This window comes from Bicyclus anynana, chromosome 1, assembly GCF_947172395.1.
Source record: "Bicyclus anynana chromosome 1, ilBicAnyn1.1, whole genome shotgun sequence".
Taxonomy (NCBI): Eukaryota; Metazoa; Arthropoda; class Insecta; order Lepidoptera; family Nymphalidae; genus Bicyclus; species Bicyclus anynana.
Genome location: NC_069083.1, coordinates 9,820,949 through 9,838,692, shown reverse-complemented (window position 1 = coordinate 9,838,692; position 17,744 = coordinate 9,820,949). Strand labels below are relative to the sequence as shown.

Genomic DNA, 17,744 nt, shown 5'->3' with positions numbered 1-17,744 from the left:
TTGTTTACAAAATTCTTGCGCGCAAGTAAACGCCACTGATCAATAATAGTCTTAGACCATTAGTAAGTTATTAATGGTCTAAGATAATAGTGGAAAGCGAACTCAGACCAATTAATTAAAATATAGGACCTGCCTCGCTAGACGTTACTTTTCTGTCAAAGTATATGATCAACGATCTAATGCGATTATAAAAACTGTCTCTATAGAATCGATGTTAAATAGTTGTGATCGTGTTCGTCGGTTACAGAGCTCCGTAAAAATACCTTTATGTGTAATTGAATTGTGTAAAAAACGGGAAAAAACTTCTAGTTTAGTTTGAGATATACACAAAATCTAAGCTCGTTTTCCTCAGAAAATGACTGACAATTTTGTTCGTGACTATGAGTGTGATGCAGGTCCTTCTATAATTGGTCTGAGAAAGCGAAGCTTTTATTTATAAGCAGAGAATGTCACAGATTATTATGTCTTTTTTAAAAGGAGTTACCAAAGAGGATATAGACAAATGACAATGACAATAGATATGAAAATTGAAAAAAAAGCTTCACCTTCAAGTTCAGTTGATGTTTTACAAAGTGTAACGTAAATAAATTTACTTCAATTTGCAATAAACTGCTACTATAACATTGTTACACTCAATCTTGTGTGCAGTAAAAAGAAGTTTGAAATGTCCGTAAGCGTAGCCATGAAGAATGTGATATAAAAGTTTTGTATAACTTTCCAAACCTTGAATTCCAATTGTCCACGAAACGATATGGATATTCACTCTGAATACATGGAACCTGTAACGCCAGGGCTTACTTACGATAATGTCGCCTACTGGAAGACTGAAGACAGCGGATATCATACTTCATATACACCGGAATCCCTGGAGTGTTCGGAGATACGGAGTGAAAACTTCAACCCGACAATATTTAAAAGCCAAATTGGCTTTACGGGACAGTTTCAAGTAGGTTGTTACGATATCCAATCCGATGTCAACTTTCGACCAACATTACAATTTAGTACAGGAATTATCAGGTCAAAGGAAAGTTACTCTGAATCACCACAAAACCGTAGAGGCGTCAAACGCTCATACAATGGAGAGCCAGAAAATAGAGACAACATTAACTATGGCACTATTCCTACTCCAACTAGTATCATAGCAGGAGGACTCTGTAAGCTAAGATTTAGTGATAAAAAGTTCAATGCAACATATTCCTCTCTAAGTTTAGATTCAGCTGATCGTCTAACAGGAGATTTATGCTCAAGAAATGATCACACGCACACACCATATCCAACGACGCCCATTAAGAAAGTATGCAGAAGTAATTGCAAAATAATTAGTCCTCTAAACCCAAGAAAACCGGCAAAGAAACTTAACTTTGCTATGCACTCACTCTCATGTGATACACAAGCGTTACAGCCAGTTATCAAGCCTGTCAAATCTCAAAATAATGCTATTAAAGCATATAAGTTTAGACCTAATCAGAAAATAGATATTATTAAGATGTTGTACCAAGAAGCACATGTTTTGCCGCCTGTAATGAAAATTTTTGATTATTTGTCAAATGAAGATATATATAGGTTCACTCTTGTGAGTCCTGTATGGCAAAGAGTTTGGGAAGACGTCAGTAAGGCAAAGGCAAAGAAACAGGAGTATTTACACTACCTCAAGGATGTTAGGGATAATCAGGAAAATAAAACAACAACTCCCAAAAGCACTGATGCAAATCAGATAAGACCTTTAATGGAAATTCACAATGTACTGAATAATCACAATTCTTTAGTTAAGTCTATAAGCACTCCTATTAGTCCGCCAGGAACACCTAAAACCATTAGGTTTAAAAGGTTTACTAAGGTAGGTTTTGTAAAAAACATTGATTAGTATTGTAATTAATATGATTAAAAAATATTTGTTTGTTTTAAGTTTATATCATGATGTATTATGTATGTACACATTACATCAGGATGAAAAAAAATGCAGTATGAAAATTATAAATAACATAAAGCTCTTTATTATGTATTTAAAAGTTTCACATGTTTGAGTATGTTGTGAGGTTTTTTATATGAAATCTTGTAGTTCAAAATGCTTCTTAGCATAGGACTCCAGCTTTTTCTTATTTGTTCAATTCCAAGCTACCCTCTTCCAGTGAATTCCTGTACTTATTATAGTAAGTTTTTGAAATTGTCTGTTATGATGGGGTCCACAGCAGATGGAAAATGTGGACCCATAGGAGCTTGGGATCGTGCCAGGACCACAACCTTCAGAAATGAAGGAAAGACCAAAAAGATACACATGATTGACAGATCCGCATCGTACATATTGAATCAAACAGATTAATAATTTATGGTAGAAATCCATACATTGCAGATACACACTTGTGTATGCACTGATATGACTCTCTTTGCACTTGTATACAAACAATACTAAAATCTGTTTGATGCGATGCATCCAATTTGTAAGATGGGATCTGTGGATGCCTACATTTAATGAGTCATTGCTAGAAAATCACTAATTAAATTATACATTTAAATTCATTACTACATTTTCAAAATTATTGTTCTGATTTCAGGACCTCAATACGATTAACATCCAATTCAATTAAATGTGTTTTTTCTTATAGGCTGCCTCATTGGATTTACGCAAGCAACTATCCTGTGTCCGATGTCAGCAACCTGCCAAAGTTACAGAAGAAACTACAGGGGAGGAATGGGTGGAATGCACTAGTACCATTTGCTCCTACCAGTTTTGCAGGTTTTGTAAGTGTGATAGACATCCAGGTAAGAATTGCTTCAAATATGACCTCGACGGCCCTAGTCCTTCAAAGAGGAAGAAAAATGTGTGTGCTGTAGGAACCAAGAAGAGCAGAAAAAACTTAAGGAGACTCCTATGACTTTAATATTGTAGAAATGTAAAGATACCAGTGATTTATAATGAAAGGTTTTGTTTGCATTCCATACCCAAAGATATGATGATTTAAAAAATCATTTGTAAGAGATTAGTTTGAAGTAATTTTCGATTAATACAATTGGGGATCCCCCATGTCTGATATTGTGCCATTTTTTTTATTAAAAATAATTTTATAGTATGACAGAATTAACAACTTTAGTCCTGCTAGTTTACCTAATTACAAATTTTACTATGATTTCTAAAGGTAACAACTTTGTTTATTATCTTATAGTTGAAGTACATTATTTATTGATTACTTGATTGGTTGAGATTAATTTGTATAATAATTAAATATTGCTTAATTTAGAATATCTTCATTTTAATTCTTTAGTAACTGGATAATAAATGCATACTGCCTGTAGTTTCTTGTAAGTAGCAGGCTTGATGTATAATTGATTTGATTGTATGATGTAATTTCACTTATATTGATCTATTAACAAATGCTTTTTGATATGATTGAATGGTGTATGAAAATACATTCATTTGCCAGCAGTTACATTACAGATATATAAATGAAAGTTATCTTTTGATTTATTTAAAACAAAGTTGTAAATCAAATAAATTACCTTTAGAATTTTATTGCGTTTATTAAAAAAAAATCATGAAGGATTCGAAGGATGGATACCCAAAACGTAGGATATTGTAATAGACTGATTTTTTATTGCCATAAACAATAACATTAGGTGGGCAGGTTTTTGTGTTTTATATAATAAGTATCTAGTTTGGCTCAAAATTTAATGGGTTTAATATTTTAATTGTAACTAGTTATTATATAAAAATTTGAAATGTTTTGCCATAAAATTGAATTAACAATAATCTTTAAAATAAGTACAAAGAACAGCAACTGTGATATTACAGGTAATATTTCATCTGTTTTAACACTTCAATGCACACTTGACATTTTTGCACTGTACATACTTGTAATGGTCAACAATGTCTTACCTCACTCATTTAGTAATACATATTTTAAACTTTAGCCACTGATTAGGGTTATTAAAATTTACATCATAGTAGTGTGACATCACTGTAATGTATTTATTCTAAGTCCATAGTTAAGATATTTTAAGATTTATTGTGAATTTTTTATTTTAACAGTTTGAAAATTCTCTTTACAATTAATCACATTGATCACACAATATTAATTTATGTATGTATTCTTTTAATCTGAGATATATTGTTATATCTTATTTAATTTATTCATTTTATTTAATTTTGAATGTTGGTTATAACATTTAAAATTATATAAAATTAATTATAGTTAAATTTGATTTTAATATGTAGTGTCCAAATTCGTGTCAATAGTAAATTCTTTGTCTAATTCTCAATATTGAAATATGTTTTAATAATATTTGAGGAGAAACTGTTAATTTATCTTTTTATCTGTGTAGTATATATTTTTTAAATAATTTCTCAAATATTAGAAAAGATGATCTTACAATATGAATGAACATATTATAACTGTAATTATACTTTTAATGAGAATTTTCGTTGCATCAAGACATTGAAATATAATACTCTCACTATTTTCTAGTCTCCAATATTAAGATCCTTTTTCATTCTACTCTGGCGAAGGTAATGGTTATTAAAATGATTTACATTGATCATCGAAATTCATCTTAAAATTTGCGTAAATCTTCGATAAAGAAATAGCCATGGTTGGCTACCTACATACTATTTCAAACGATCTATTTAACCGTCTCCCGCGAATAATTGACGATTTGTTAATTATTCAAATGATCTGTCAATTTAATTTATTCGCACACGTATAAACTGAACACTTACATTTATCCATGTACACCTAAAGCTATAGGAACAGTAGTATATAAAATTGGCAAAAAAGAAACTGGTACCCAAGAAGTATCATCTACTTTAATTTTAAAACCTGTTTTGTAACGGCAATACTTGCGAGTCAATATCCTGATCAATTAGGGAATGTAGGTTGAATAACTTTGGTAGATATTTGAAGGGTTAAGAACAGTGATACGTGCGGTTTACTTAAAAACTTGTATCCATTAATTTCTTACACATGTAATCTTGTTGTTTGAAACCTGTTCTTAAAACGGCAATACTTGACCAAGCAGCGGGAATACTGTACAAGAAGTGTGGAAAAAGTGACTTTCGCATTACCATTTCAGTGTCAGCAGTTATAGTTAGTAAACTTATTGGTATTTAGCTCTCATTCGCACGAGAGTTTTTTTAACGGACGTTAAAAGTGCGTTCAAATATAGTATAAATTTAAATGAAGGTCTATTTCCGACGCCCAAAATTGATAATGCAACACTGCTCGAAAAAAAGGACCGTGCTTTAAAAACGCTGTCGTGTGAACATATACTTACTTGGGAACGCATTTGTTGTATTTGAACGCTTTTTTAATGTTCGTTAAAAAATCTCTCGTGCGAATGCTTACGTTTTAAGTAATTCTCATATTTTGTGAAACAAAAAACGAATTCAGTATAATGAATACTGGTTTGTTTGTTTAGTTTTGAAACTCACAATCCGCATTCCGCATACATTAATACATCACTTTCGTTATTATATAAATTTTTCAAGACTTGAAATGACTTTGAAAATAACTCTCACAGTAAAAAAAAATACTTAATCACTTCAACACACTCGTAATCTTTATCATAGTTAATTTCATCAGTACCTTTAAATAAGGCCTTGTTTGGGACCAATACTCTTGTGTTTGTTGTATATTTTAAAAATGTAAATAATATTTAGCAATTCTTCTACTCTTTAATCTGAAAAGACAAGTCATTTTAGTTAACTTTTTTGTAATTTTTAATTTAAATAAGTTTTAGTTTTTATTCGATTTTGCATCGTTTTACTCAAATTCAGTTTAACAATGAAATGATTTCAAGAAAGTGTTATTTTTAAGAATTTTAAGGTTTATGAGGCAATTTTTATATCTTGGATTATAAAATACCCAAAGTACCTATGTAATGGGACTATACAATACAAAACACGTTATCTTGTTCCGGCTGCATATCAATTAAGTTTTGCATAAAACTTATAATTAGACATCGCGGTTAATTCTATTTTTATACATTATTGCATATTTTAGTACTTTTTCATTGATAGTGCTTAAATCAGTAGTATGTCGTCGAAGTGATTTCTTCTACAAATGCTAGTACAAGCTGTATTGTTTTATGCTGATAATTTTAAAGTCATAAAACAAGTAAGAACCTATACTACAGCCATACTGGATGTGTACTGTTTACCAACAAACAAATTAAAAATGAGAGCATAAATCGCTAGTCATTTCACACCTAATATATATTATATTACCTTGTTTTTAAATTAATTAAAATAAATTCGTTTAATATGCTTAGTACAAATAGATATAGTTAACGTATTTTGAAGAACGTTTTACAAACAAACAATTTAATATATTATTTATACAGTAATTGGTCGCTAACTATGGCTCTCATAAGAAGGCTCAGAGTCACACAGCGGGCGATGGAACGAGCTATGTTAGGAGTATCTCTGCGTGATCGAATCAAATGAGGAGATCCGCAGAAGAACCAGTCACCGACATAGCTCAACGAGTTGCGAAGCTGAAGTGGCAATGGGCGGGGCACATAGTTCGAAGAGCCGATGGACGTTGGGGTCCCAAAGTGCTGGAATGGCGACCCCGCACTAGTAAGCAAAGTGTTGGCCGACCCTTCACCAGGTGGACTGACGACATCAAGCGAGTCGCAGGGATTCGCTGGATGCAGGTGGCTCAGTATAGTGATGTTTGGAAGTCCCTACAAAAGGCCTATGTCCTGCAGTGGATGCAGTCTATCGGCTGATATGATGATCATGATGATTATACAAAAAATAAGATATTAAATGACATGCATTTTCTACCTTCATTTCTAATTTGTTGGTTGGTAAACAGTATATATCCAGTAGTATAGTCGAAGATTTTATAGTTCAGGTTCCATCACAATCCATTCAGCCAGCTGGCATTTAAAGATTCAATTTAAAAAAATATTGCTCTTGCTCTCATTGCAAAACATTTCAGCAATCTTTAAATAAAAGTTAATTCTAATTATAAATAGTTTTTGGTGGTGCATATTTCGCCCTTTATTATTTCATATTTGCATGCATATTTTGGCATTTTGATAATGCATATGATCCGGTGTCTACTTAAAATATTACACATAATAAAAGCGAAGCAAATTATTGCAGTAGGTAGTTTTGAATTCATAAACCTAAATCTACTTAGGTGTGTTTCTTGATTACTTTTATTACACAGCATGAAACAAAAGCATTAAATTACCGTAAACTGATATTTGTGACAACCATGAAGTGATTTATCAAATTGTAATTGTAAAACAATATAGCGTGGTATTTAAAATAAATAAAAATACGTACACGTGCGTAGGTACTTTGGCGCATAATAATTTTGTATTCATAACTTCTGTATGTACTTAATTGCCTCTTGAATTTTATCACCACTTTTATTAATATTTAAATCGATGATTTTATACGTATTATTTTCAATTATTATTATCACAAATAGATTAGAGGTATAAATATGGTAGGTATTTTAACTCTACCTCAGTAATTCCGATCTTAACTAGAATTAATGTTTTGTGTTTTATCTGTATTATCTTATAAGTATTTGATTTTAAAAAGACAAGTTTTTAAAATAATTCTTTCTCACAAAATCTTATTCGAATTAAATCTTAAGTTTCCAATTATTTGCAAATTGATTTGTGTTTTAATTATTCAAGAATGATATTGATAAGAATGTTTTTAAAATATTGCAATTTGAAATAAGTTAGGCATTTTTTATTTTAGCTTTTGCCATTACATGGCAAATTGATGAAGGCAATGATGGTTATTTTTATTTATTTGTAAATACTTTTTTTATGCAATAATATTTTAAACTGACATTTTAAAGATGTAATTATTATTTCTGTCGTATAAAATAATTTCAATTAAAATACAATCAGGCATGTGAGAGTCAGCAGGGCTCACCGAACCATTGGATACGTAACTATCCCAAGTCCATAAGTCCAAATACAGCGTTCGCCTAAATAGCGTGAAGCTGCTTCCAACATCATTCATTGTCCGCATCATCATCAATCATCATCAATCATCATGATCACAAAGCGTTTTATATCGTTCGATTGAGGTAAAACTCTCGGTCTGTGACGCTGTAGAACATTGAATAATGCTGATATACTCGTAAATGTGAAGCTTTGCTAAGTGCAAGCGACTTGGTTAAGTGACAATTACTGACGGGGGCACTGACCCTTACATGCCTGGATGTACTACCTAATAATCACAATGATTCGATAAATATTTATTGATTGATTCCCGCGATTTTCCTGGATTATGTATCTTTTTATGAGCATCAACATGACACGTTATATTTTAAAATACTTGATTGCAATTGAACTTACGAATGCTTGAGAAGCTCTCTGTCTTTAATGTTAATAAAACTTTTTTTTATATAATTTATTCGTTTTTTTTTATTGACTTTAAATAAAACACAAATAATATCCTTATTATAAAGTTTTAATTACACAATTTACAAACAATATTTACATTTTTTTTTAATATTTTGTAAGGCCACACAAACAGTCATTGGTAGGTAACCTACCTATGAAACAACACTTAATAAAACACTAACCTGTACTTAGTATGTAGTAAAAAAGGAGGTACCAATCTTGGTATAAAAATAACTAAGGCAATTTGTTTTTTTGTAAAAATAAATAGGTTTAACTTAAAAATCTTTGTTCTGGTAGAAAAATCCGGTGGTGCTGAGTATTAATTTCTCTGCTCGCATCCAAGGTCCCGTGTCAACCAAGTCCCATAACATACTTTGGTATCTGGTAAGCCACTTGTGGTATTTGCATTATCATCGACATTCTGAAATAAACGGAAAACATATTTTAGGATAAAAATAACATATAGGATATTGAGGTTTAGGTGGCGAGAAGAAAACAAACTTAAACCAAAATATTTACAAACATGGTTCATTGTTGGGGACATTTATAGTCCTTGATCCGTAGAACATATTTTACAACTGATTACTATCAAGTTAATTTTTCGTGAGTAGCTTCATCTCGATGAGACGATCAACTTTTTTATTTACGAAAATTCTTGATTCTGGTAGCTAACTGAGTTACCAGGAAATGAAAATTTCTGAGCGTCGGAATGAGATAATGTATCACATTTGTAGGACATTGTGGCTGTTGTTGTAAGTTGTATAACTATAATTTAAGCAACAGTAAAAACAGCTGGTTAGTAACAACTTTTAATAACCTCGTTATTGATACAAGTTGGGAGAAGGGTAGTTTATCAAAAGTTGTAACTAACCAGATGTTTTTTTTTCTTTTGATTAATTAATAGTTATACAACATAACAGGCACAATGTCCTACAATTTGCGTGGTACATTGGTGGATGGTGACTAAGCCTCATCCTTAATTTACTACCATTGTTAGCAAATATATAACCAATAGTAGACATGGTTCACTTATTACTAATTTGTACAAATAACCAATACCAACCTTTAGTTATCCGTGCAACACCTAAAATATTTCCACCACCGTTTAAACTTGCTGTACACTAGGTCTGTGAGGTATAACATAAAAAGTAGGATTAAGAATTATAGCATTAGCAAAGGTTAAAGTACTCTACTTACGTAAGTACGCAACTCTAGTATAATAATTATCTAATTAGCATTGTGCCCCGATCCACATTCTCACAAAATCGCGAGCATAGCTGGGTAAGTGTAGACTTTCGCTTTGCCATTTCTCTAATACAAAAATAACTGATTTTAGTAATTAACATGCCTATGAATGTAATCAATAATAATGAAGTACCTGTACAAATCTTTATTTCAGTTTTACCTATAGGTACTCTTACGTATAGCAACTGCCGCTTTTAGAATCGATTGACGCAAGAAGGTGGATCCGGGGGTAGGTAAGATATAAAAAGTCTAAGATCTATCATCAATCATTATAGGTTATTGCTGAGGATAGGTTTTAGTCTTTTATGTGAATGGCATTTGCTATCGTCAGGTCACGTGATGAAGATGTGTCATTCGCATTTTTCTAATTTACGAAGCGTTAGCGATCGTAGTAAGCGAATCGACGTCCCACTTGACTAGGGGGGCTGGATCGCTGCTTAAGTGCCTAAGCTTATAACGTTCATGGGTTCGAATCCTGCCTGTGGGATTATTATTGTCCTGCCATTGAAGGAAAAGCAGCTTTATATCCGTAACCGTTTGACGTACCGTAACCATATACCTATCTACATTATGTGCGAAATACTCATATCAATATTAGTGCTAAATTAAGGATCATAATTAAGCATCATGCATATAATGGAAGTATGAGAATGTACATGTTTTTTATACCTATTTTTATGTATAATATTAATTTACTGTAGGTAGGTCTCCTCGTAATGACAAAAAGTTGTTAGTTTGTAAGCAGCCTACATAATATAGGTACCTACCTATGGTACCTGCTTACTGAAATAAGGAAGTCGACAAGTCGAATCTATACATTATACAATCGATATCTTTAGGTTGCCGCATACTATATGAACCTACCTACGTATAACGTATCTACAGGGGTAATGGAGAGTGAAAGCAGTGCAAGAAACAAGCGGATGGGGTGAACTCGCATGATAGTAACTCACGAGACGGACAGGCCATTGTAAAGCCAGGCGCGCCAGGTCTGCGGCGCGGGCGCGGCACCATCAATGCGTGCCTCGATGTGCACGCACAGCGCGCGCCGGTCGTGCGAGCGACCCGAGCGCGCGTCGCAGATGAGGCGTTTGCGACACTCGCCGTCGCATGTGCCGCGCCGGGGACTGTTCTTCCAGTAATGTCTGCATCATAAACATTGCTCTTAGTGACATCGCCATAAGGAGCTGTAGCCAATGGCGTAGCTTCCTATGTTGAAGTTGATGAATATTTTTACTTGATAAAACCTAACCAGTTTAGATGGTATTGCCCAGGGCCCTTGGTTACCTAGCTACGCCCCTGGCTGTAGCCTCTACCTTATATACAAACATATAAAAGTTCCAGCGTCTTATTTTAATAATTTAATCCTCAATAACTTCACGGTTGAGCTCGGACTCAGTACACATAGAGGTTGTAGGTTCGAGCTCCGCCCGTTGGATTACTATCAAACAAGAGCGTTGTCAGCCCGTACCCTACAGACAGCCCTTAGCTTATTAAGTACTTGATAAACCTACTTAATTTGATAAAGTTGAGGATGAGAAAAATATTAATTGTAAGTAGGTCTAAGAACTCAAGAGCAGCAGACGCCCGTGCCTCCCCTTGGCGACACCATAACACGCGGTAGATCGTAGGTAAATAACAAAACGAAATCTATACTAATATTATAAAGAGGTAAAGTTTGTAAGTTTGTCACATTTTTTAAATGGGGTAATCTTCGGAACTACTGGTCCGATTTTAAAAATTCTTTCACCAGTAGAATGCTACATTATCGGGGAGTGCTATAGGCTATATTTTATATTGGTATCATATATATTAGCCGAGTTATCACCGAGTTTTTGTCATACAGGTCGGACTGAAAATCCTCTTAAACAGACTTATTCGCATGCGCTGCCTTAACTATTGTGTAAAATTGAAATTAATATATGGACACTTTATGTATCTTTAAAAGTTCTACAAAAAAGTCCGCGACACCATATATCTATCTTCTATATATTAGCAGATATAGTACCTTTTGTGTTTTAAAAATTATTAATTTTATATACTTAGGTGTACGTCATTATTTATACAACTAAACTTTAATCCTTATTAAAATAATTTATTTAATAATCACAAGGATATTATGGAGATAAGATTTGCCCTTTACAGTATGTTAATTACTTAAATAGTTTCGGAGATAATACAAAATTTCTAAAAGATGCAGAAATTCCGCTATATGACGCCCGGCGCTTTCATTTACATAGTTCCCGTTCCCGTGTGAATATGGGGATCAAACATAACCTATGACACTCGCAAATAACGTAGCTTTCTATTGGTAAAACAATTTTCCAAATCGGTCTAGATTCAGAGATTACCTCCTACAACCACACGAACTTTACCTCTTTATATTATTAGCATAGAAGTCTCTATTTCTCTTGGTCATACCACCACTCTCGAAGAACTGGACCGATTTTGCTAAGGGTAGGAGTAAGATAGAGAAGTTACAGGGTAGGGTAGGGTATGGGTAGGGAAGCGTAGGGGTAGTGTAGGGGTAGGGTAGGTTTAGTGCCGGGTTTAGGGTAGTGGTAGGGTAGGGGTAGAGGTAGGGTAGTGGTAGGGTAGAGGTACGGGTAGGATAGGGAAGTGGTAGGGTAGGGATAGGATGGGGGTAGGGTGTAGGTAAGGTAGGGGTAGGATGGGGGTAGGGTGTAGGTAAGGTAGGGGTAGGGTAGGGGTAGGGATAGGGTAGGGTAGGGTAGGGATAGGGTAGATGTAGGGGTTGGGTAGGGTTAGGGTAGTAGTAGGGTAGGGGTTAGGGTAGGGTAGGGGTAGTAGTAAAGTTAACATCGAAATTGACGCGGACGAAGTCGCGGGCGTCCGCTAGTATATAATAATTATACGTCTCCTCGGTCTACTGCTCAACTTATGTAGCTTCGGATCAGATAGTTCTGGATTCGAGTCCTGGGTCGGGCTATGAAATATTGAGGCCCTCTTCTTCGGCTGTGACTAGTTACCACTCTACCGACAAAGGCGTACCGCTAAGCGATTTAGCGTTTCGGTGCGATGTTCTTTATGAACCGAAAGCGGTGTGGATTTTCATCCTCCTCCTAACAAGTTGACCCGCTTCCATCTTAGATTGCATCATCACTTACCATCAGTCAAGGGCCAACTTGTAAAGAATAATAACAAAATATTACTTGTGGTACAAGTTGAAGACATCCTCCTTCGAAGTCATATCATCTATGAACGCGTCCCAGTCCTGCGGCCGAAGCGACGGCATCATGTACGCAGACCGTGCCGAGTACAGCTTGTACCAAATCGGATATCCAAATAGATTTGCTTCCTTCAAGTTCATAATCCATGTTTCATGGTCAACAACTAACTGTAAAATATTAAAAAGTTCGCCTAGTCTCTTCAAGAGTATATCTTTATGCTAAAATATTTTTACAATCTGAACAATTTTTACAATTAGTTTCGAGAGCCGTGATAGCCCAGTGGATATGACCTCAGCCTCCGATTCCGGAGGGTGTCTGTTCGAATCCGGTCCGGGGCATGTACCTCCAAAGTTTCAACTGTGTGCATTTTAAGCTCTGCGAGCTCAGCAGTGAGCCGAATATGGGTTGATAATGATGATGTTCACTTAGTTCCAGGATTATACTAAACTACTACTATAATAAACAAACTCTATTGTTTGTATGTTTGTTCAAGTGTGCACTTTATAATAAACGGTATTACAATAGATAAGTACATAATCCACCCAGATATTAAAAAACATCCATGTTCACATGACAAATAGTATACTCAGAGGCACAATTATCCGCCCACTTTGATATGACGCGATATTAAAGTGGGCGAGTAATTGTGCCTCTGAGTATATTTTCCAGATGTGGGAATCAAGCCCACAACCTTTAATACATTAGAGGCAGAATCTCATTCCCTGTTTCATAATCGGCCGTCAATAACAATAATGATGTAGTTACTTAGTAAAATTATTATTTTGCGGAACTGATGGTGATGATCAGTTTCATTAGAATGGTTGATTCATTGACATACCCGAGTTGTTGCATCATGATCTCCATCTACATAATATATTCTGTATCCCAAGTTTAAGTCATAGTACGGCGACACTGACGGTCCGACATAGGCAATACTTGTGGCTCTTCCTGAAATAATTCAACCTCAATTCAAGTATGCTTAGTTTACAAGCACTTTTTCAGGTTATTTTATATCGTTATGGTAATAAGTAAAGTCGAGAACTTAAAAATAAAGATACGAAGGTTCCAAAAGCGTTGGTCCGAGAAGAGTCCAGAACAAACTCAACCAAGGTGTTTTTGTTATCACCATTTTACAATATGGTCTAAAACCCAGTGATAATTAAACTATCTGGTTAAATTCGTTTTCACGTATGGGTTATAAAGGGTGCTCGGGAGTATTACGCATAACCCTAGGAATTATCTAACAAAAATTATTTCAAAATGTGTTCTAAAATGAATATATTCGGAGTAATAATATTTATTTTGTAAATAGATCATTAAAATGTGTCCCTTATTTTAAAATGCAACGTTGTCGCTTTGTGTTATAGGCGTGTGTTACATGGATATTATTTGAATTAATTTGTATGAAAACATTTTTTTTTGTTTATGTAGTTAAAAAATATTAATCATGCAGTTCGGTTCCTATGTGATCTCGTTAATACCCTGAAGTTATGGGAAATACTCCCGAGCATACTGTATAGTGTATAGTCTGTGTTTTAAATTCCAAATGTTCTTATGCTATGTAAAACTAATAAGAAAGCGCTTAAAACACTTATAGGTACAAACCTAAATCATTCGGATCGTAGAAAACTTCGAATTCATCGTAATGAGTGTGTCCAAAGAACTGTGCCGTTATGGTCGCTTCGTATCGGTTGACAATAGCGTAGTAGTTCCTACTCCACACTTTGAGACAATCCGAGTGCCCCGGTGGTATGTGGCCGATTATGTGAACCTTTTCACCACTGAACTCAGCTGATTGGAGTTCGTAAATGAGCCACTGCAGTTCTGTGGCTGGGTCCGTACTGTTTAGTAACAGCCACCTGTAACAATGTTTGGAGAATTAAAAAACGGCCAAGTGCGAGTCAGACTCGCGCATATGTGTTCTGTACCATTATCTAAAAACGGCATAAAAATTCGTTTGCTGTACGTATGGGTATATATTTTATTTGTATCCAAAGCTGCTCTAATAGTATCTTACCAAATTTGGCTGGACAGGGAGAACAACGCGAGCAGAGAACGGGGAGTGTTGATCGATCGTCAAGGAATTCCTTAACCCTACATCCAGTAGTCACAAGTTCAGGACTCTGCTCGGAGTTTTTCTCTCTACCACGCGATGTACCCGGCACCCGCACGGTGAATCCATGGAATGCTGATATTCGTCTTTTTAGTAGTAGTGGAATTTTAACCGTCTAGACGGACGAATAGCGGAGCTTCAGTAATAGAGTTCCGTTTTAACCTGCACGTACCTACATCTAGGCGTCCAGGCGTCCACTGATCCGCTCCGTACGTATCGGACGCATCGCATCAAACGGATTTTAATATTCTCTATATAGAAAGTTATACAAGTGCGTCCACTGATCCGTATCGTACGGATCGCATCGAATGCATTTTATCTATCGTAAAATTGAAAATCTGTTTGATTCGATGCGTATACGTACGATGCGGATCTGTGGATGCCTACCATTAGACGCCAGCGAATGACGCAGCGCACAATGTACTGTGTGCCTTTATATGGGTAATTTAAAAATATAAAATCACCATCCGATGCGTATATCTGAGTCACCAAAGCAATAAGAATCAAAACACATTGAATATTAAGTACCTACCTACTTAGGTTCAGTGTCCAGTAGCACAGATTAAGCTTAGAACAGTCATGGTTGGTTAAGGTACTCATACCAACCGTATCAGATTCATTTGGTGTTATAAATTAGATATAGTAAACAAGTGTTACAAATTGAGCAATGCGAATTGAATATTTTACAGATATAGATGTAGATTAGCAGTGACCGTTAACTGGATCGAATGTAGAACTTTGTAAGGCGGACAAAACTCACCAATAACTTGAAAACCATACGTACAATCATTCTAAGTACAATTTTTGTTTGTTCCTAACAACCTCTCAACTCGGGGTTGTTAGTAACAACTAACAAAGCCATTTTTGGCTGGACACTAGCAGGCTAATTCACTAAATTTGACGTATGATAGTTGACTTAAGCAAATTAAGATTCTGTGTAACAAAATGTCATCAGGTGCCTACTGACAACCCTTCGTGGATATCATACAGTAGGTAAGTACTTAGATGGTCATTTGATGTTTATTTTAATAGGTTGTTAATAAAGACCAAATAAGTGAATAGGCCAGTATCTAACTTTGACGGAAGTTAGCTACTTAGTAGAAATTAAAACCGCATTTTTCATTTCATCATCATCATTGTCAGCCGATGGACGTCCACTGCTAGACATAGGCCTCTTGCATGGACTTCCAAACAAAACGGTCTCGAGCCGCCAGCATCCAGCGGCTTCCTGCAACCAACACTGCAACTTTCCGGTGCGGGGTCGCTATTCCAGCACCTTGGGACCCCAACTTCCATCGGCTCTTCGAACTATGTGGCCTGCCCAATGCCACTACAGATTCGCGACTCGCTGAGCTATGTCGGTGACTTTGGTTCGTCTGCGGATCTCCTCATTTCTGATTCGATCACGCAGAGAAACCCCAAGCATAGCTCGCTCCATCGCCTGCTGAGTGACTTTGAGCCTTCTAATAAGGCCCATAGTTAGCGACCAAGTCTCGGATCCGTAAATCATCACAACACGCACTGATCGAAGACTTCCGTCTTTAGGCACTGGGGAATAGTTAGCATTAAATAAATAGTGAATCACGTGACTTAAGAATTACTAACAATAACTAGTTGGTGAAATTCGTATAATATGTCCACTAACAAACGTCAAAGTTAGTGAATAGGCTATTAAGCTATTTACCGACCTACGGGCCTGTTACGCTAGCGCAGTTTTTTCTCATGCTTTATTGAATAGAATTACATAATTACCAGTTTTTATTATTGCAGTAATTCATGTTGAGTGATATAATCCGAAAACCAGGCCGTACGAGGACAGAGTAAAACGCTCCCCGTCGAACTGTGTGCGACACTCCAGCAGGCAGCCATCTTCGCCACTGCGCGTCTAGCTCATTGTAGAGCCACGCGATATTGGATTCTGGCGAAGAGATATACGGTGGTGGAAAACTGGAAAATATAATGAGTAGAGAGAAAATTATTGCTATATTAAGGTTTTGGTGGAAAATTTAGATTGTCGTATGGAAGGTTTGAAAGTATCGTATAGATAACATTATAAATAAAGATTTTTTTTTAAACTTTACAAGACTACAATTTCACCTGATGTTAAGTGAGAATGCAATCTAAGATGGAAGTGGGCCAACTTGTTAGGAGTAGGATGAAATCCATACTCCTTTCGGTTTCTACACGACATCGTACCGGAACGCTAAATCGCTTGGCGGCACGTCTTTGTCGGTGGGATGGTAACTAGCCACGGCCGAAGCCTCCCACCAGCCAGACCTGGACCAATTAAGAAAATCTCAATCGACCCCGCGGGGAATCGAACCCAGGACCTCCTTCTAGTATACCACTCGCTACGGAGGCTGTCATAATTCTAAATTCAAATGAAGATGTTCATGCATGTATAGATATAATATAAATATAACGACAAAACAATAGGCAAAGAAGTTGAACTTTCAAGCAGTTTGCTTTTTAAAATTAGATAGCTATTAATACAAATTTTCTAGTACTTTAAACATTGTTTTTACTTGCGCAGTGGGTAGTACCCCACCCAGTGGGAATAAAAATATAGCCTTCCATTGGTGAAAGAATTTTTGAAATCGGTAGAGTATTTTCGGAGACTATTCGTAACAAATAAACAATCAATCTTATCTCTCTGTAGTTTAGATTAAACATTGTTCAAGATCGTGATGTTTGGTAGTTCCTACAAAAGGCTTATGTCCTGTAGTGGACGTTCATCGGATGCTATATAACTTGGCAAGTTCGTTGACGACACTCCCATGATATGCGGGCGACAGGGCGGGAAGGACTGCGCGGGTACG

General features: G+C 35.5%; 2 protein-coding genes across 6 annotated transcripts in view; one reads left to right on the top strand and one right to left on the bottom strand.

The window, feature by feature from the left end:
- The first annotated feature begins 508 nt into the window (after nt 1–508).
- LOC112046873 (uncharacterized) lies at nt 509–8,386 on the top strand. The gene is made up of 2 exons (XM_024083698.2): nt 509–1,837; nt 2,604–8,386. Exons 1-2 carry the CDS (start codon nt 752–754, stop codon nt 2,871–2,873), a joined length of 1,356 nt encoding a protein of 451 aa, XP_023939466.2. The 5' UTR covers nt 509–751; the 3' UTR covers nt 2,874–8,386.
- A 39-nt stretch (nt 8,387–8,425) lies between these two features.
- Nucleotides 8,426–17,744, bottom strand: part of LOC112046910 (sphingomyelin phosphodiesterase) — a 35,359-nt gene continuing 26,040 nt past the window's right edge. The window contains exons 7-13 of one of the 5 annotated variants that reach the window (XM_052882255.1): nt 16,678–16,872; nt 14,418–14,671; nt 13,651–13,760; nt 12,795–12,979; nt 10,575–10,766; nt 9,440–9,503; nt 8,426–8,797 (exon numbers count right to left, since the gene is read on the bottom strand). In XM_052882255.1, coding sequence (XP_052738215.1) covers nt 9,482–9,503; nt 10,575–10,766; nt 12,795–12,979; nt 13,651–13,760; nt 14,418–14,671; nt 16,678–16,872 — 958 coding nt within the window. In that variant the 3' untranslated portion in view covers nt 8,426–8,797; nt 9,440–9,481. Of the gene's footprint in view, nt 8,798–9,439; nt 9,504–10,570; nt 10,767–12,794; nt 12,980–13,650; nt 13,761–14,417; nt 14,672–16,677; nt 16,873–17,744 lie in introns of those variants that run through there. The other 4 variants (XM_052882298.1, XM_052882223.1, XM_052882195.1 and 1 more) reach the window with 4 other exon arrangements.